The sequence below is a fragment of the Centruroides vittatus genome, unplaced genomic scaffold (assembly GCF_030686945.1).
Source record: "Centruroides vittatus isolate TY-2023 unplaced genomic scaffold, ASM3068694v2 contig_3050, whole genome shotgun sequence".
NCBI lineage: Eukaryota > Metazoa > Arthropoda > Arachnida > Scorpiones > Buthidae > Centruroides > Centruroides vittatus.
Window position 1 is genome coordinate 472,915 of NW_027121958.1, and position 22,425 is coordinate 495,339.

Genomic DNA, 22,425 nt, shown 5'->3' on the forward strand with positions numbered 1-22,425 from the left:
GATGTAATTATCACAGATTTCAGTACAGTAAAACCTTGATTTAATGGACTAATTCGGTCAAGGAAATGTCTGTTAAAGCCAAAAAGCCATTATTTATAATAAAAAGTAGGTTTTCTGAATGCGTGTCTAAAAAATTGACAAATTAGTTATTTTATCTGTTTTTACTTATGTAGATTAAATCCACTGAAATATAAAAGCATCAAAGACAAGATTCAACATATCCATCCACGTTGAGTCTTTTTTTCCTAATGAATAATAATATGAATGAGCTTTTATGAGAAATCAATGCAATTATTTTCCTGTTTAAGCTCATTCACATACTTTTTTATTTATAAGAAATCATGTTAAAAGATGTACAATCCAAATCGTTATCACTATATAGTGAAGGAGAAAACAAACACATTGTATTGCTACTAATCTAATTACACTAAAACTTCCTTTTGAGAACTTCTATTTTGTGCCCACCTCCTATTTGTGACCAGCAAAAAAATTCCGCAAATTTTTCATTTGATTTAAATGGAATAAAAACCCCTAATTTGCAACCATCTCTGATTTATGCTCATCTATAATATGTGACCATATGTTTTTGGTCCCTCCTATACATATTCTCCTTATATCAGGCATGCGACCATTTGCACATGTCTAAGGCATCCAGTTACTTCAAATTCATTGCCATATCAAGCTACTTTCTTTGTTTTGTTTTCAGAAATACTGTTACAATTACTACTAACCAGTAAAACACTTCTCTACAGTAATAAGAGGAATTAGGATGGCTGACAACATTTTTTGACAACTTGCATTTTTAATATAACAATAAAAAATGATAAATTCCAGCACAAATTCTTTAATAACTAACATTTTCAACATTATTCAAAGGCTTTTATCAGGCTACATTACTTTGAATGCCAAAGATGCTCACAGAATGTCTACAGAGGTGTTTAGTGAACATCTTTGATTATAAACTAGATAAATCAAACTATTATAGCACTAAAAAACTTTGACAGAACAGTAAGTTTATCGTTGACAAGCTACTATTAAAATTTAGTCTTTAGTTTAATTGCTTAAAATACCTTAAATTTTGAATAAATATCTTTTTTGTCATTGTAATTTATTACAAATTCTGTCATATTATATGCTGAAATGCAGGTTATAAACAACATTCTGTTTTGTGCCCCCCTCTCATACATGATCACTTCTGATTTTCCCATGAACATGGCAGAAGTGAAAAGTTTTAATGCATGTTTGTTTTTATGCTAAACATTGCAGCAAAAAACTAAAACATAATCATAGATTGACCTTTAAAAGCCTTTCAAATTTGCCTGTGGTCTTTTTTGACTTATCTTTTCTTTATATAAAAACAACCCTCTAGGTACAAGACATATAATCAATCCGTTCCAATCAGCAAGAGTAAATTGTATTAAATTTTATAATAATTTGAATAAATATGTGATAACCAATACCACCTCTCTCCCAGAAATACAGTATAGTGTCGTTTATCCGAATCAATTAGGGACTGGGGTTGTTTGGATAACTGATTTTTTCGGATAACCGATTATGTAAGAAAAAATATATTAACCTATCCGATGTTGAAATTTTTCTCCGTTGCGTGTTACTTCGTGTTGAATTTTCGTCGATTTTAAGCCTAACAAACATTTTAATAATAATAATCAAGGCTATTGTATTATTAAAAATTATTTCTTTATTTTGTACAAACGAAATAAATATATTGAAAAATATAAAAACATAAAAATTATACTTTAGAAGTAAATCTAGTATCAAAAACATTCAATTCAGCACGAAACAGTCCGACTGGAAAGCTTTCAGTTAACCAGTTTTCGGATAAACGACGCTCTACTGTAATTGTGAAAGCTTAAAAATTGATTTTTCATTATTATGGGATGCATGTATTTATCTTACATTGTTTGGCTGCAGATTAAAACATGCTCACATTCAAAATATACTATGTTCTTTTTCAGTTAATGATGATTTTTTCCTAACTTTATTTGATCATATTAAGTGATAAAATCTGATATCTTCAATTCACAGACAATGCATAGAATAGTAATCAATAGGTAGAAATATACAAAAAAATTCTGACTTTAAAAGTCAAAAATTATTATTAAATTAATGATATTCTTTAATAACAAAGGAACCAAACCATTCAGAAGAAATTTGTTCAACAAGGACAAATGATAAATAAGAACCCTATACAGGTTTTAAATCATTTTAATCAAAATTCTCCAAAATCCCAGTTTTATTAAAAGTAACTTGTTTTCATGCAATGAAGTTATTTGCAATCAATCCATTTTCAGATTTTCTTATTTCCTATACCTATCTCCTACATGCTTGTTTCTTACAATAAAATCAATGCTAAAAGAAAGATGATTTGAGAATACAAGAAACATTAAATGTAATATGACAAAGAAATTTATAGTGGTAAATTTAGTGGAGGCACATGTTTCCAGAAAGACAGCCAATGATAAGATTGCTTAATGTTGCAGTTTTTGCAACATTAAGCAATCTTATCATCTTTTGCACTTTTTTTTTCTTATGACAAGAAAAAAAAGATGGTAAACAAATTGAAAATCTCTGAGATTTGTTTTCTATGTGCATTCATGTCAATCCCAATTGTATACTTTCTCCAGTTGATGCAAGTGCACCACTCACATGAAATCTTTCTGCAAACTCAAAGAAGCAAACTGGATTCTTACACTACACTGTAAGATTCAAGTGTTCATGAGTAAACAAAGGTCAACCATCTTTTGCAAATGTCAGAGGGCCAATGGTGCAGAATATGATGATTTGCATTTGGTGGGATGTACAGTACATGGCATCATTACGATGGAGCTGCTTCCAACCAATACTATTGTCAGGAAAGAACTCTACTGTAAACAATTGGATTGTTTGAACACCAAGATCAAAGAACTTTATCCAAAATACACCTCACTAAGCTTAATAATGCTTTGCAGTTGTTTTGTAATGTATCACAAACATTTTTGGTCCACCCTAGGACCTTCTTCGAGTGGAGTTCTGGAAAAAACCTTTCCTGGTGTGATTAGCATTCTATTCAGTTTTCACTATTCAGTCTCATGCTTCTATTTTCCTTTTTAAAATAAAATTTTTTATTTTAAAAAGGAAATTGGAACATAGAGCATTCGAAATTAGAACACAGTGAAAACTGAATAGAACACTAATCATACCAGAAAAGGTTTTTTTCAGAACTCCACCTGAAAAAGATCCTAGGGTGGACAGAAAATGTTTGTGGTATGTTACAAAACAAATGCAAAGCATTACTAAGGTTAGTAAGGTGTATTTATAAATAAATGCTTTGTTTATTGGATGGATTTTATCTTCATCCAAAAGTTGACAAAGTCTGATATCATCATGACAATGCACCATAGAGCAAGGATGATCTTAGAGAAGCCAGCAGTCTTGGTTGGAAGGTTCTGCCTCATCCACCTTAAAGTACAGACTTGGCACCAATTGACTATCATGTATTTGCATCCATATAACCAATATGCAGTTCAATGACAACATTCATATGAGAATGATGTTCAACACTTTCTTCAAAAGAAAAATTCAGTCATTCTATGCTCACAGAATTGAAAGTTTGCAGCAAAGGTGGGAAGATGCAATTGTTATTGTTGAATTACCTACAAGACTCAACTTTAATCCTTATTGAACAGTCAATACAGTTTTATAAAGTGTCTAAATTTCACCTTTATAATCCGATATTAATGACTAATAATATACATTTTTAAATATAATTTCATTAAATATATTTTACTAATGATTATTAGTAAAATATACTTAAAATTATTATTTAATTTACTAAAATACTATTATTAAAAGAACATACCTTCCTCCTGAGCATCGAGAAGCACCCCCCAGTCCTCTCTGCCCGTCCGTTGTTACGTTTAATATGACTAACACCACCAGCAAAATTGAGTCGAATGTTTTATGGCCAAGCTGGTGGGTAGCTCCTAATAAATATAAAAGTTTATATTAAAAGATCAGAGTTTATTTGAATTTAAAGTCATTATTCTTAATATAAGTATGAAAAATTTCCAAATTGAAAAAATTTAATTTTTCCAGTACCATTGTTTACTCAATATTTGTTCAGTTTATTACAATGTTTTATCTGTTTAGAAGACAAATTTATTGTTTGAGTCACTAGCATATTTTTAAAAATATTTTATAAGTTATTTGGCTTCAATATTTTTCTAAATAAAAACTTTTGCATCATTTAGCTGGGCACAAATAACTTGAAAGTTGTGTTCTTATGTTATGAGAAGTATTGAATTTAATTTTTTATTTTATTTATTAGATATTTTTATATTACTACAGATTTAGCAACTTGAAATAGGCTTTCATAAAAATTAAAATTTTATAAGTTTTGTAGAATATTGTCTTCTCAAATTACAGAACTTTAATTACTGTAATCATAAATAAGAAATAATTAGGCACCTCAAATGTTCAGTTTTCTCATTCTTAATTCAAGAAATCTCTAAAATATTCCAATTTTTACTAGTATATTCAAAGACTGTTTCACACATAGGAACAGAAAACAAGCTTGTTCACATCCGACAAACGTATTTCAAAACAAGAGAGAAATGATCACTCTTTACAATGTTCTTGGTCTAAAATACAGAGTTCTTAGCTTCAATAAAAAATGAATCCTATTTTATGGCATGTTTTACTCATAAATGCTTAACAAATAATATTAAAATAATCCTAAAGCATAAAATATATTTTAGATTACTTTAATATCTTTTCAAATTGTTTATTAGGATAATCTATTTTCTTGAAAATGCAAGGAAATAACATTCCTTTAATAACAGGGCTTTAATAATTGGTCTTGTTTACAGGCCTGCTTAAAGTTCTTCACATTCAAATTGAATGGTTTACTTTGTGTAAAATCTAAAGCAGGCCTGCCTGTAAACTAGGTCAAAAACATTTGTTTTTAATAAAGTATTGCTGGAAGACATAAGGTGTGAAATTGATCATAGTTAAGTTCCAGCTTTGAATGCTACATTGTTTTTTCTGTTCTCACAAAGTACATATCAGCCCTCAATGTTATCCTCAACACTGATCTTAAAATACTATCATTTGACAGCAACAATGAAAAATTTAATACAAATATAAACACCAATAAATCTTATTTTAAAATTAATGTCAAATGATTGCTGAATTGCATCCGGTTACATTAATGCTACTAATATAGTCTGAGGTAATTTGACAATCATTTAGGAAAAATTTAATATATTAATAACTGAAAAAAAAGACTTGATTTTTCATCTACTAAAATTATAAATTTGATTTGATATTTAACAACTGTTACATCTAATAATATTTATTTGGTTAAATAAATAATTTTTGCATTACAATTAAAATTAAGGGTGTAGATCCTAAAAATCTGCACAAATTTCATGGTTTAACATTCAGATGAAATGATAAGGACTGTGATCAGCTGCAATTCAAATTTTATTCTTAACCCATTCCATTAATCTCTGGAAGTGGTCAGCTTTGAAGTGGCAAAGTTTGATCTCAATCCTATCCTCCATTCCTCCACAGATCCAGCTTCCCAACTATTTTTACAAACTTTTTGCTTCAGTTGGTACCAAAATCTGCAACTGAGAGAACATTTGGAACACTGGCTTGACAGGAGATGTATCAAATTCTGTAATGGTCCAACTTGACAAATGTGTCTTGTGAACATAATGAGCAGTGGCCATGTCTGGCCAGAAGACACATCCTTGATCAAGATAATATTTCTTAGTACTAGCCTCTTCTGCATTCATTGCCATAAACTTCTTTGGTATCGAGAGATGTGACAGGGCAATGAAGGATGTGTGTCATTTGAATTTGAAAAATTAAATTCAAATGACACACATCCAACCGTTCTTTGGTGAAACTGTGATTGTTACTAGCATATTCACTTCGATCAAAAGAACTCATCTTCCATAACATCATTATTGTTTGTTCTCTTTGTAACTCGACTACACAGCTTTTTCAGAAGGGTTCTTTTTTTAGTAGAAAATTGTTTTGGTGTGTATTTTGGAGCAGATTTTCTCTTCTTGAGAGTCACTTGATATTTCTTCAGAATCTGGTAAACATGTCCATGTGAAATTTTGAATTTTCTTCCCAATTTTCTAAGCATTAATCTAACTTTCTAAAGACTGCTTCTTCCAATTGGTTTCTCTTTCTTTCATTCACTTTCCTCTTCAACCACTTACCATTCTTTTTTCTGCAGGTTTCCCTTCTCTACACTTGAAATAATGCTAAACATTACATGCCATGGAATTCTCATTGCAGAGAAATGTTTAACTGTATAAGATTTACTACTTTCACAGTTTTCAGTACAAAAATCACTGGGGTCATAATTTTTTACACAAAGAAAGCTTGTGAAAGTTGCCCCAAGCCCAAGCCCAGCCAGAATGTCATCATCTAAAGAGAAGCATGTGCTGACAGCAGAATCAAAATTAGAAATCATCAACCGTTTAAACAAAGGAGAAACTGGAGTTTCTTTAACCAGCAATTATAATGTATAAAACAAGACTACAAAACATGAAAGCCAGCTGACAAAATAACTTAAAATTTGCTGCTAGATTGACTCTGATGATGAATGTATAAAAAGAAAAATCACAAAAGATGCAAATGATGCAACACTTACCACACACTTCATTTGTGGTTCCAGGAAAGAAGTAACGAGGAACCAATATCAGACCCTTTGTTATGTGGAAAGGAAAGATGCTATACATGAACTGTCATTTCAAGCATCCTTGGTTTCAAACCCCAGAAAAACTGGCTCAAAACTTTAAGTCATAAGACAACATAAGAGAACTTTAAAATAAAGGAGAGGTGTCAAAAAATTACGTACACAGAACCTTTTACAGTGTGATAATGCATACATATCGACATATTGCTTTTTGAACCCCTTCTGGGCTCTGCATCAGGTTCCAAACTGTTTCTAGATGGATATTCGATTGCCGTTAAATATCAGTTCGATCGTAGGTTCGAAAGGATTTACAAAAAACCACATGCGCATGCCGTTATACATGGGCATACACGACACATGCCCATGTATAATGGGTGACTAGAGTGTGCTGTGAATGTGCTCTTGCCAGGCCAATGACAAAACCATCTCCTCTTTAAAATTCATGCACATGCTGGTGATGGAGGATTTAAAGATGTACATAGCCTCCAACCATTTGAGGTGTTCAATAGGAGGTGCATCATGGAGGAGATTTGCCTGGGTGAAGTCTGCTATTATGTCCGGATAGGTTACATAAGGTATAGGAGGGCCATGGAGGTTCTCCCATGACGAATATCCGCTTGATGTTCTTGTATTCTGACGCCCATGGATTGTTTAGTAAAGCCTATATATATCAGGCCCCTATCGCACCTATTATCCCTTAATTAAAGAGACACTATAGATTCCAGGATGTCTGCTGAGGTTAGGAGGGTCCTTCCCATTACATAGGATGTTGAAAATAGTAGAGCACCTCCTGAAAGCGAGATGTAGCTGATGCTTCCTGGCAACCTTGGCATATAGAGATCTTAAGTATGGGTTGTATGTGATGGAGATTCGTTCTGTCTTCTGGTTGGTTATCAGCAGGCTGGTCCATTCCTGTGTGTTTTGAGTTATTTAATAGTTACAATGCCAGCTAAAATCTACCACAGAACGGTTTTAGGCCTAACTAAGGCCAGAGATCATCTTCAGTTTCTGATGGACTGTAAAAGGAACAGTGTCTTTCCCATGTCGTTTTTCCGGATCCACCTCCCTCCCAGAAGTGAACCCCTCCTTGGTAAAGTGAGAATGATGTGCTTAAACAGAGCCATTTGGTACACCAGGAAACAACTATATTCCAAATTAACAAAACTGGTGGAAATAGAAAATTCGTTGTTCCAGATCAACCCGGAAAGTCTATCAGTAGAGAATGCCAAAATAGTTAACATCCAAGATAGGCTAACAACCAATCTAAGGGGACATTATTGCAAGAAAATCCAATGGATTCTACGCTTCCAAGTCTCCAGGAGTTGTAAACATCCCTCCTTCCCATTTATTGTCTGGGATAACTTAAACCTACTGAACTTTGTGGTGGAAGTCCTCAAATATAGACCTGTGTTTGCACTACCCCCACAGCAGACTGATTCAAGGAGCCCCATCCCTGATCTGGAAATCCTCTTAAGAGGCCTAGCGGATAGGCAAAAAGAGTACTATCACTGGATAGCCACATTGAGAATCAAGAATTCCAAGGAGTCATCGGAAGTTGTGGATCTGAGGGACAAACTACGACATAATGTGCGATGGATGCAACTAAACAATGTCACTCTTGTCAGAGCTGACAAAGCCAAAAACCATGGTTCTCATGAAACGTGACACCTATGAAAGGGGCCTACAGGAATACTTATCACTTACCCACTGCGATAGAGTAGAGGAAAGTTTTATCAATAAGCTACATTCCAGAGTCAAGCGTTTCGTCCATACCAATCTTGCTAAATGCTTAGCACTTGTTAACTTGGCCACTGACCCCCCCAACGTCCCGAAATTGTTTGCCTTTGTGAAGACGCATAAACCAAGCCAACAGCTCTGCCCAGTCAGGGACAAAGCAAGAGCACCTACTCGTAAGCTCGAGAAGGCCATGCACACCCTTATTACTCCACACTTGGAAGAATACTCTTACACCATCACTAGCCCAACGGAGCTTATAACACAATTGAACGACGACGCCTCCCCGTTACATCACTGTGTTGGACTGAGCTCCCTCCCACTTTCTGTGAACTCAGGGACATCTTATTTTGCATTGTTGGGGACCACACATTACACAACCAAATGCTTTTTTTTTTTTTTTTTTTTTTTTTTTTTTTTTGTGGTTTAAGGCCCTTTACCACTCAGAGTATAAAAAGGCCCCTAACCAAATGCTAGAAATGATGCACTTAATTTGTTTCTAATACTTTATCAAACAAAACTACAAAAAATAAAATATCAAAATATAGTGATGCATATACTGTTAATACAATTAACAGCATTTTTTGTTGTAGAATTGTAGACTATTTTCAAAGTTATTCAAAACGATCAATTACATAAAAAATATCATAAGACAAATTCACTAAAATCAATAAAAATACAATTTCAAACAAATCAATGTCAATTTTTATATTACAATATATACATAATACACGTACATCATATATATCAGTTTTTATGTTAATTATCTTATGATACCTGCATGATTAAAACAAGTGTGAGGTTTAAAAGCTATAATTAATTTGAAAAATGTAAATGTTTTAATTTACATTTGTGAATAATCACCATTATTAAGACAATATAGTAAAAATTGTCATCTTCGCTTAAAGCTGTTAAATAAAAAAATGTTTCTATTCTGTATGTTTTTTAATTAGTATATTAGTTTCTTAAACTAAAATGGCTTATATATATTATATAGGTTTAATTTTAATGTAATTTATGTAATTTTAGGTTGTGCTGAATTACATTAACATGTTTAAATTTACAATCTATAAATACATTTATAAAATCAATTTGCAAATTAAAATAAAAATATCTTAAGAAACTTAAAGCAAATCTTCAATATTTTAAGACTAACAGAAATCAGTCTTGAAGTTCAATTTGTGTGATGCTTAGAAAATAATTTATTCATTATCAATCGGTAAAACTTAATAATTTTCAAGCTGACTGTTGAGTAACAAATAATATTGAAAAAATTATTCATTTATTTTTAGTCAAAAATATTTAGATTGAGAAATATTTAATACGGATGTTATTAATTTAAAATATTAAAAAACACTTCAAGCAATTATCATCACAATAAAACCTCAATTTAATCGATTAATTTGGGCAAGGGGTGCCCTTTAAAGTCAAGAGTCTATTACAATAATAAATTAGATTTTATAAACACGTGTTACAAAATGATAAATTAATTAGTTTATCTGTTTTTATTTCAGTAGATAGGTTTGTGTAAAAGTATTCACCTTAGACTGTAGTAATAAACAAGTATATAATCTAAATCAAAATAAATAATCCAATATCTTTCAGAAAATACGCTTTTAATTGTATTTAACTGAACAAATAACAATTTATAAATTATAATATCCTTGACAAATATAAAATATGCAACCAATTAGAAAATTAATCAGAATAAAATTTATATATTTTTGAGGAGCCTTTTCAATTCTGTAAAAATTAAGCCACCTCTGCTCCCCTGTAAGGGGCTAGGAAAAAACTTTAGAATTTCAAATGGAATTCCCATACTTTTTCTATTTTTTGCATTCTTAAAATTGCTTTGTGCGCCTGCTAGTATTATAAACAAAGTTTGAAACTTGGCACTTTGAAGGAAAGACAAGAAATACCATGTTTTAGAACTAATGTTACAACTAATGTTTAGAAGCACTTCATTGAAATTCCATTAATTGATGACACTGTAATAAAATAATACTTCAGTTACATTTAACAAATTTTATTAAATGTTATTTTAAAGAAAGATAATTATATCATTATACAGTAATTTCATACATAACTTAATCATATTCCATCAATAATATACCAATTTAAATCATTGATAATTGGTTTACATCATTGATACATCACTCTCAACAGTTAACATTTTCAACAGAGAAACATTTTGTTGCACTTAATGACAAACCAGTTTAATTCACTGTAAGAACAACTTAACTTTAGGAACATTTGACTAAAGTACTTTAAAAATGTTGAGTTTAGGAACATACCCATAGATAAAATTGGTGGCAGTGTGTTGTGCACACAACCAAAATTTTTGTATGCAATTCTGAATTGTTAAGTGTGATACATGCTTGTGCATATACTATTAGGAACCACATACTACGTATATGTTGAAAATTTCAATAGTATTGCTGTAAAATTAAGATTCCATAAATTTATGAATTTTGTGCTAAACACATTTGACACCATTAGACAGGAAGTGTGCATTTCACACTTCCTGTCTAATGATGGATAACAACACAATTCAGAGAGCATTCAAGTCTTTCCACTATAGACCTAGTGGAAGAAACGATGAAACTAGATCGAGGCGCCTCTAGCGGCAACGCCGGATAACAGAATCGGGGCTACAAAGCCGGCACCAGTGTTGTTGCACCTGGTACTTTTGTACTAATGTAGTACCTTTTTAATTGTTTCAGTACCAAGATAACCAACACCATTTTCCTAGTACTATTCATGAAATCCTAATACTTTTCAAAACATTCATTTTTATTCTTATTTCTATATATTTTTTACTTTAGTTTGGCAGTAAATAGATGTTTTTATTGCTTCCTCATTCAGCAGTTAAACGTATTTTTTTTTTTTTTTTTTTTTGCAATTAAATTTAATAAAAGCTAAACTACAAAATCAAGTTCTTACCGATTCCTGTGAAGCACTGTTAATAGCAAAGGAGCTACTTAAAAGCAATAACGATAAAATGTTACACTTGGAAACCATACAAAAACATTCTAGTAAGGAAGATTCTGGTGATCGTCATCTTACCAGTGATTTTTCAATGTGATAATTTTAAAGTTTAGTATTTCATGTTCATTACTTTTGTTTCAACATTTTGTTCATTTGATTGTTGTTGAGGAATAATAGCATTCTTACAATATATGAATTTATCCTGTATGAATTTTATATGTTACATGTAACACTATATATATTTTAATAAATAGAAATTTGATAAATTATAAATTTATATATTATTTATAACTATATATTTAAATAATATATACGTACTACATTCAGCACTTTACGGTCAAAGAATGCCTGCATTAGTCAATGCTGTATAGTCACTTCTCGACTTACGACGAGGTTCGGTTCTGCAACTTCAGACGTAAGTCGAACTGGTCGTAAGTCGAGAAGTGACTGTAGATCATTAGGACTGAGCAGTATTAATATTCTGATATATATTATACTCTTAATTTTGTAAATTTAAAGGGTGGTGTGGAAGAAGTAAGCTATATATTCATTGCATGGTAAATAATGAAATTTGTAACTAACCATATATATAAATGAGCTTCAATAAGGACCATAGCAGTAGCTAATAGTATTGTATTAACAGGGAGAACTTTTACCTTCATTTCCTCAAAATACTAATTTTGCTTCTTACCCTTTTCTCCCACAGATCTCTTAAATTCAAATATCACATCGTATGCCAATTAATATCTGTCAGATTAACAAAATAATATTAAAAAGAAAAAGAAAAAAAAGAAAATTACTAAACTTTACATTAGAGAACTAAATTTAAAATAAGGCCAACTAAGGTTTTATAACAGGAGATTGGTTAGAATGCAACACATCTTCATTATATAATTAAATTAAATTGGAAATAGGAATTAGGAATTAAATTGCAGCCAGCCATTTCTCTTTCCTCCCAGGGTATTGTTCATTTGGGAACGAATAAAACTTTGTACCTGACGGCGCAGTAATATAGGTAACACTACAACCGACCACACAATAGTTAGTTTATGAAGTTTTGTGTGGCAGAAAGCTGTGGTTCATTATCACAGGAAGAAAACAACCACTGCTTTTCAGTACGTATCCAATCCAAAGACGCACATGTTTTCCCGAAGCAGTTTTCTTTGCCTGCGTACAGGTGGCGCTCAACTCAGTTCCACTAGCTCTATGCATAGAAGCTTGGTGGTTACCATTTCTTTCCATATATTATAACTTATAGTACTTTGTAATATGGAAGACTGACTATAATTATTATTTTAAATTTCTCTTTTCAATGAATTTTTCTGTGGAAAGTTAAAAAAAAAATGCTCCTATATAGGAAATTTAATTTCTATATAATAAACTTTATTTATCTAACTTAGTCTTATTTTTTTGTATTCTCAAACATTAAAATGCTGACTCATTTCTGCAACTAATGCCAGCAGGATGGTTGTTACGATATAGTACAATACCTGTACTATATTCAAAATGAAATCAAAGCATCTTTGTTCAAAGACAGTTTCAATAACTACCTTTTTGATAGGTTAAAAAGTATAAGAAATAGTTTTCTGTCAGCAAGAAAATATTCTGAACCAAATTTTTGATTATTAAAATAAATTAATAATCAGCCATTAAAAGTAAAATAAATTTAAAAAATGTAACTGAAGATTATTTAATTACATTTCATCTTAAATACCTAAGTATACTTATTATTTCAATCATTAACATTTTCTTTTTCAATTTTGATACAAAAACACTACACTTTGTATTTTATTTTATTTACATGAAATACACACGCAACAGTATTTTAATATTTATATGAATACAGAAATACCTTACTTTAAGGAGCTTTTGCTTTAGACCACTTTGCTAATACAGTGTTTTCAATTAGTTGAACTTCTTTAATTCAAACTTTTTTCTAATTTTTGGATAATTTGAAGTGGGAGTAGCCTTATGTTTCAAAAATTACTAGAGTTTTACCATTGTAGAATATCTATTTTCTTGGAATCCTTGCCTACCCACATCATCCTTTCTCCTTTTGTGTCCTAATTTGTGGTTTACTGATAAGCTATATACAGTACAATAGATAAAAAGCAGTAGGAGATCTACTGTTGGTAAACATGTAATGTGTTTGAAATTCCCACCATGTGCTGTGTTTCAGGTGCTAGTGATTATCTGTAATCATTTAGATACAGTAGTACATTTTGTAAGCCTACTGTTCTGTTTCTTTACTGTACAGTAGTTTGAAATAGTGATGGTACCGTAGTTTAGTTGCATTTTTTACTGTATTGTATCACGTTCAATCCTGGATCATAGAATAATTCTTTAACTGTGGAGAGAAAAGTCAAGGTAAGTAACAAACAGAAAAAAGAATAAAAAGAAATTGTGATATCACCGTACTGCCACTAATCAACTGACAACAAAGGGCGCTCACTGGAGTGCCCTTTGTCGCCAGGTGTTTCTAGTGATTTTAACATGATTACAAAATCTGACACAACAGAGCAGTCATCAAAATTGGCATGCTATTCTTTTAAACATTTCTCCAACCCCATATCATTTTCTTTTTAACATATCTTTCCTATTTGTAACAAATATGCAACAGTGGTTAAAAACAATGTGGAAAGTGTTTTGTTTTTACTGACAATTTTTTTCTGGTGTTTATAAATGATTACTTCTCAAAATTAGTAATCACTTTTCACTTTTTGCAGTCTAGATCAGTTTCACTTTCGTTTTTTGCTCAGTGTTAATTTTAACAAGAAAATGTGATAACAAAGTAAGTACACTATATCTGTATTACCTAATAATTATCAATAAAATTGGTTAATTCGAATTATTTTGCACTCCCCTTGAACTATGAATTAAACAAGTTCGACTGTATATTCACATTTATTAGTTTTGGTACTTCCCTTGTTCTTAAAAGATTTTAAGTGGTGACATGCACATCAGCTGACTCTGAGCTAAAAAAACACTCTTAGCACTGTTTGATTTCTGGGCACTCCCAACATTAAAAAAACAGAGAGGAAAGTTCTCCTCAGATGATAAAGTGAAAAATACCACAGCTGTAATGCTAACAGTAACGTCACAAAATAGTATATTACAGAGATGGCAAATCTTTTTAAGTCTGTGTGTCATGTAGCAAACATAATTATCTTTAAAAATATTTATGCATGACAAGGTTCTAGACTTCAAGTAACAATATTTAAAGAAATGAAATGAGTATACCTTAAAATAAAAATAAAGAAACTTATTTTAAAAACAGATGATTGGACAATAAAGCCAAAAGGATGAGTACAAAAAGACAGATGATAATCAAAATTGTATATGTTGTACGCCGGTTGATTTCTCATAACATGCCACTTTAGGCACACTGCTACAGTTTGCCACTCTTGGTCCATTACGTCTTTGAATCATTATAAAAACAATTTCCATGTTTCTGTATCTTATCTTATTATTTTAAAGAAAATTTTCAGTGAAAACATATTATTATTTGTGATTTTAATAAAATCTAGTAAAGATTTTCACATAAAACTTCTAAATAGTTCATTTGATTTCAAATCTGACTCCATGATTAGATTCAGTATTAAACAACAACAACAAAAAAAATAAAATAAAAATATATTTGTACTTTGCATCATGTTCAAAATTATTAGAAAAAAAAAAAAATACCAAATTCTGGAACCAAATTTTATTCATAAATATATTTTTTGTTCTCTTAAAAAATCATTATCAGTTCAGAAAATTTATGAAGCATTCAAGTAATAATACATTAAAAAAAAAAGGAATTTGGCATTTTTTTGTAATAATGTTTTAAAAGTATGTGTCACAAAATTTGGATTATCATTTGAAATTTTAAAGTTACAACTGTTTTGACTTTCAATGTTCAGAAGTTAAATTATCAAAATAAAATACAAAATTGTGGTTATTTGGACTTATCTATTATTAGTCCTAAAGTTTTCAACTTCTATATCTATTAAGACCAAAGAGATAAACTTGACATGGCCTGTCTAAAACAGATTGTCCTGTATTAGATATCAGACAAATGTGTGATGTATCTCTCATCTACAGATTTTATTTTATAAACCAAACAAATTTAAAATCTAAAACCATGCAATACCAGAAAAGACTGATCTTACTTAAGCCATTAATTTTGTGGCTATAATGTATTTCATAATAATTATACTAAGTGTAAGTGAATATAAAAGCTGTTTTCTCATCTAAACCAATTAAAATAATGAGATAAAAATATCAATATTTATTACATCAATGTTCCCATGCAACTCTCCCACACTTGATATTCCAGAGCTATGGGTTGTGCTGTTCAACTTGCTAAATTCATAGGTCACGCAGTTGTAACAAGAAAGCTCCAGTATTTGCATTTTGTTTAAATTTTCTTTATATTCTTATCAATTATTTCTGTGTATATTAATTCTGTTATTTTTGTTAACCATAGTCATCATATTATGTTTATTTTGTAATGGCATATAATTTTGTATTTTTAAATTTTTATATTCCATGATTGTGTGCAAACAGCAATTTAAAAAAATTTTTTCTCCTCTAGATATATAACATTTCATCTTCCATTTTACCAGAAGATAATGGTTATATACTGTCGAAAGTGCTCATACTCGTTAATTAAATATATTTACCAGTAATGCCAATAGAAAGTTTTTTTTGTATTTTTGTTTATAATTGAAAGAGATAAGCAAAATCCAAATTCTTGATAACAAATTTCAAGTACCCAACCTTTCATTCCAGCACTGAATCCTTTCATTTTAGCAAATGTTATCAGGTTTGTTTATAAATTGTTTATAAGCTTTTTTAAGGCTTCCAAACCAAACAAAAATTTGATGAATACATTCTAATTATTCAAATAATTTCATGATGATGTGTTTAGAAAAAATTCAATTAAATTATAGCTGATGTAGACACTGTTAATATATATAATAAAATATACGTGGATTTGGAAAGCCTGAAGTAGGATTACAAACAAACCTGAAAGCATTTGCTAAAAGGAAAGGATTCAGTGCTAGAATAAAAGATTAGTTATTTGAAATAAAGTTGGTTTCAACAATTTGAATCCAAATTTATTTAACAGTTTTAAAGCAACTCACAAAGAATACACCTATTCTTTAAAACATAAATATATGTATTAGGAGCTGTCCATACACTACACCCACATTTTTCTTGAAATTTTTACTCCCTCCCTCTTGTCCCAGTTTGTCCAAATTTCTGTAACCCCCTCCCTCTTCAAATGTCCAAAAAACCCCCCTTAAAACTTTTATCAGTTTATGAATGATAGATACCACAACTAGAAACAAAGCATATAAAAAATTTTCAAATAAATATAATAAAACAAACTGTGTAAAATTTAACGAAATAAACAGATGTCCACTGAAGCTTAACCCACCCCTTGTCCAACCTTGCCCACCTTGTAACCCCTCTCCCCTCTGGTGTGGATGTCATTTATGAACAGCCCCTTCAGAGCTTTTTTCCATTTGTAAGGATTAGTAAACACTATCTTAATTAACAAGTCTTATCTCACATTCAGGAAATTTCCAGGATTTTTTTTTTTGACTTACTATATAAAAATTTCAAATTATTTAAATTTCTTGGAACTGCCAATGTATTTATAATCAGTATGTTGAATCTGTTATGTGAAAGATAAATACTGAACTTCCTTTCACCAGCAAGTTGAACCCATCAAGTACTTGTTTAAGGATAAAGCTAAAACAAGAAACATTTAAGTCATTAATTAAAAATAATTAATGAATGTCTTAATTGTTAATTAATTTTATAAGATTGTGTTGAAAGCATGAGAATATTTTTTACCATTTTTACATATCGAAGCAGGGAAAGTAGCCTATAAAGGAAAACTGACTTTGCCTTAAGGATTGTTCATTCCCGAAGTGTGTAAAGGACATTAGAAATTAAAACGACACTTTTGTGATACTTCTGTGCTTTAAATTTGTAATCTAAAACAAGAACTTTTCAAAATTTTCAAGGATCAATTCTGGGCATGTATATTTGTGATGTTTATTGATATAGATTATATGGCAATAATGCACATAAATCAATTTAATGATGCATATTAGCATATACTAATTCACTAACCAGACATCTTTTCTTGAAAAGAAATATGATTATAAATTATCAGAATATATACACTAATATTTTTTTCAAAACATACAAATATTAGATGTATTGGCATATAACATTTCAATGTTGCTATACAAATACAATTGCATACAATGTTGCTATACATACAATTATACAATACAATACAATACAATTATATACATACAAATACCTACATTTAAAACATTTCCTTCTGAACTGAAAATGTCACTAACAACATATGTAATTATTTAAGTATTTTATTTTTATATCTTTCACAAGTGTTTGATGTATAATCCATATAATACTCATGTCAAATTGTAAACTAATTACATAACTAATTTCAATATTTTTCTTGTTGCACAAAGCAAGCTAATTATTCCTGCCAATATTTTGTAAAAAAGATATTGCTAAAAGTAATGTATTGTATATACATTCCAATAAAGCATAGCATAAAAATAAATAATAATTTATAATTATATTAAATACCTGTATTTAACTCCACAGTTTTTCATTCATAAAAAGTCATTTTAATTCTACAACTGAAATATGAAATAATAATAATAATACTATACTCGTGTATCTAATTTTATATTGTCTGAACTAAATGATATATGTCTACAAATATTCCAAATAACATCCTCTTCCATTTATTCTCAGCAAATTTAATTTACACATCACTGGCAGAATACAGAAAATGTAATTTTTATACTATAAATAACAAAATGTAATTTAATACATTCATGGAAATCAGAAAACTTGCTATTTCATAGAAGTTTATTTGCATTCTAGAAATACTATAGATAATTTAGTAAATCCATTTTTACTTTTTTGTTGTTATATCTGTATATGAATTAAAAAAGGTTCGAAAGCTAAGTTCCAGCTTAACCACAAACATTTTTAGTACGTCATACTGATTGCAAGTTTTACTTTCACCAAACACTATGGATTATTTCAAAAGAAGGAAATAAGGAGTATAAATAAAACTCATTTATAAGATTAATTTTTCTTTTTCTACAAGATATCGCACACTAAGTTATGTGGCTAGTCTCATTTTGTCCATTGGCAACGGATCCGGTCTGTAATAAGCTTGGCAGCAACAAATAGTGTGAAATAATAGTTCAGTATTCTGATGTACAATAAAAAAAAGAAAATTGCTAAGATCTACAGTAGATTTACAACAACAAATTTTATTACAAATTCAAAACTTGTCTATATATCAATATTTTCAAATTATTGTAAGAATTCACTTCTAAATTAAACTAAAAATAAGTATAATAATGGTAAAAATATCTTAACTTTGCCAACTATCTGTGTATTATTTTTACTGTCAGAAATAATGGCAAGATCAAGACGAAGTTTCTATTATGAACTGCATTTGAATGTTCTATTATAAATCATTTTCTATTGTTTTAAACATATACTTTTTATGATACAGTACTGTATAAACATAAATACAATTGCATTAATAACTAATTTGTACCATTAAGCGATTCAACAGAAGGTTTGCCCACAAATTTATTGAGAATGTTGATGATATATACCAGGGGTGGCCAACAAGTCGATTGCGATCGACCGGTCGATCGCCACGCCAATTTTGGTCGATCGCTAGCAATGTCTTGACTTAATGTATTATATTTGTAACCGAACGCAACTGTATGCATGCAGTTATAACTCGACTCATAAGCAGTGAGTGCACTTCGTACTGAAACAGTGTATAAACATAGTATGTATTTCACACTTCCCTCTTCCCATTTAGTCTATGCCTATGACAACAAGTCAATCGCGACACATTTTTAAAATAAAAAGTAGATCTTATGTGCACAAAAGTTGGCCACCCCTGATATATACAATCAACTTTATTTATTGTTTGTTTTTATGAGGTGTATTATTTGTGTAGTAATCTCATATTATAAAGCATTACTGAACAAATATAAATGAATAAATATTTTACAATTGTAACAATGATTAGTATGATTTCAAGTTTTGTTCTATGAATAGTCTAATGGTGATAAAGCAGAAAGTATTTACAAAATATGGAATAATAAATTGCTCTAAATTCCTTACTTCAAGATGAAGACTTATTTATAAAAAGAAAAAAATAAAATTGTACAGTAGAGCGTCGATAAGTGGAACGTCGGTAAGTGGAACGATTTTCAGTTGGACTGTGTCGTGCTGAATCGAATGTTTTTGATACTAAATTTACTTCTAAAGTATAATTTTCATGTTTTTTATATTCTTTAATATATTTATTTTGTTGTACAAAATGCAGAAATAATTTTTAACGATACAATAGCCTCGATGATTATTATAAAAATTTTCGTTAGGCTTAAAATCGACGAAAATTCAACACGAAGCGACACGCAACGGAGAAAAATTCGACAGGAAGCGACACGCAACGGAGAAAATTCAACAAGAAGCGATACGCAACGGAGAAAAATTTGAACATTGGACAGGTTAATGTATTTTTCATACAAAGTCGGAAACTGGAACAAATCATTAACTGGAAGGACCCCAGTCCCCAATTGGTTCCACTTTTCGACGCTCTACTGTATATATTAGCAATTCATTAAATATTTTAAAAATAACTAAACATGATTCTAAAAACATTTGAAATTTCTCTACATGTAAAATTCATTTCAATTATTATTATAGCAATTTAAAAAATCTTACAAGCTTTTAAATCCTTTAAATAATGAAATTTGATATTGCTAAATATCCTGGATCATAATAGATTCATGATATTAATATAATACAATGATATGCAATAAAGGCACCATATAACTGTAAATAAATTCATATAGAAAATATTCTAAATGTTTACAATTAAGTTTTATAAATTAAAATAGCACAAAACAGGGAGTATATCTTCATGTTATTATTAAAAGACTACTGTGTATTATTAAAAGACTTTTACCTTAGAATTTAGTATTTTAACTTTGTAATTCTAAAAATTTCTAAACTCAAACTTATGTTCTTGGTTTTAAAAAATTAAGCTGTTCATTAATACTATATAAAAAAAAGTTAATTCAAAATATCAAGCATTTTCTTCAGTATACAATTTCTATAAACAAACTGACAGATTTATTAATTTAATAGCTAATTAGTAATCCAGTATATTTCAGATATCACATAGTTTAATATAGAATTTCTTCTCTAATTTAAAGTAAAAAACTTTAAAATAATTCATTTATAAGTATAATAAAATGAATTTAAATAACCTAATGTTTTTTTTACAGATGCAAAAATTATATATATGTGTAAGTGAACTTAACATTAACCATTAAGTCTCATTTGCAACTGGTTAAAGATATACAAAAATTTGATAAATGGAATAAAAAAATGCAAACTAATAAATACTTAGGTAGAAAACTTAAAACATCAAAAAACTTGTTTACAAATTCTGGAATAAAAAATCAAATCTGTATATTCAAAGTATTATAATTATTTTGTATTAACCAATGAATTTTTCTGGCCTTCTATTTTTCTATTACCAAATTTTCCATTCTAACAAGCAAATTTGTTTTTTTGTAAATATGTAATTTTACATTTATCAAATCTACAGTAGAGCATCGATTATCCAACTTATTGGTTAACCGACCGCATTCTAGTCGGCAAATTCAAATGTCCGCTAGTGATGTGGCGCTACAATATTTGGTTATGTCTTGGCTACTTTAATATTATTTTTGTTAAATTTTTGCATGTTTTAGCTGGCAGCACTGGCTCGACCATGAAAGGGAGGCTAGTATTTAAACCAGGCCTAATACACTATACTAATAATGTATTTTTTCATACTTTTTGGTTATCCGACTTTTCAGTTATCCGATCAACCCCAGTCCCCAATTAAGTCGGATAATCGATGCTCTACTGTACTTCCAAATCCTTATTAAATGCATAATTGTATAATGATATTTTATTTCTATTTTACAAAAATCCTCTTTATACTTTTGAATGTAGTCAATACCACTTGTTCTCTAACAGAACAAGTACTATTGCCTAAATAAAATTTAACTCTTCTATTGGCCAAGTTGTCCAATATTATTTTTGTCATTCTTCAACCAATTACACAAGTTCTCCTCTCACTATTCTCTTCTTTGATATATGTTTTCCTCCTACTTCTTCCTATTTTGATTTCTTGCTTTCTACATGAGAATTGTCATAATGCTTAACAAGTTATGAAAGTGAAAAGCTCAACCATGACCCTGTATTGGAGGAAGACCCTTCTCAATTGGAAAAACAAAGTGTCTTCAACCAAATGTTAGAAGTTGGTCTGAATGACATGTTGAGAAATGCCAAGGTATCCTCTAATATAGAAGGTACAGGACAGCAAGAATTAGATAGCATGGGAAGGAAAATCAATGTTCAGTATTATCTTAGGAACTCCAAAGTTATTCATGATCTCTTTTGTTACTTTTAATCACATGAAAAATTATATATGCTTACTAGATTATGACACAGTTCTTTTTTAATAAGAATTTTCTTTATAACTAATCTGTATAAAAATCTTGTTTAGGAAGCTGATTCTTTCTGAATTTATTTATTGGAATTTTAGCTGTCTTTAAAGAAAATCTACATTCTCTTCATGTTATTCATCATTTGTTTAGGAAATTCATACATCTATGCCACGTCTTCAATGTACTCAACTTCCTATTTTTTCATAAAGTTCTGAACACTAAACAAATGTGCTCTTTGAAAAGCATAAAAAAGAAAAAATGCATTTTTATCACTGAATCCATTACTTATACTTGAAATGATGCATTTGGGTTTTATCCAAACTTTTGATTTAGAAAAATAAATATTTTTTAATGTTTGAATTAAACTTTAAAAGTTTTAATTTTTTTTAATTTTAAGAA

The 22,425-nt window shown here is 29.8% G+C and overlaps 1 protein-coding gene across 4 annotated transcripts in view; it reads right to left on the reverse strand.

Moving 5' to 3' along the window:
• Positions 1 to 22,425, reverse strand: part of NAT1 (N-acetyltransferase 1) — a 67,982-nt gene that overhangs the window by 27,208 nt on the left and 18,349 nt on the right. For all 4 annotated transcript variants that reach the window (XM_067267505.1, XM_067267504.1, XM_067267507.1 and 1 more), the window contains exon 2: positions 3,860 to 3,983. In XM_067267505.1, coding sequence (XP_067123606.1) covers positions 3,860 to 3,983 — 124 coding nt within the window. The remainder of the gene's footprint in view (positions 1 to 3,859; positions 3,984 to 22,425) is intronic.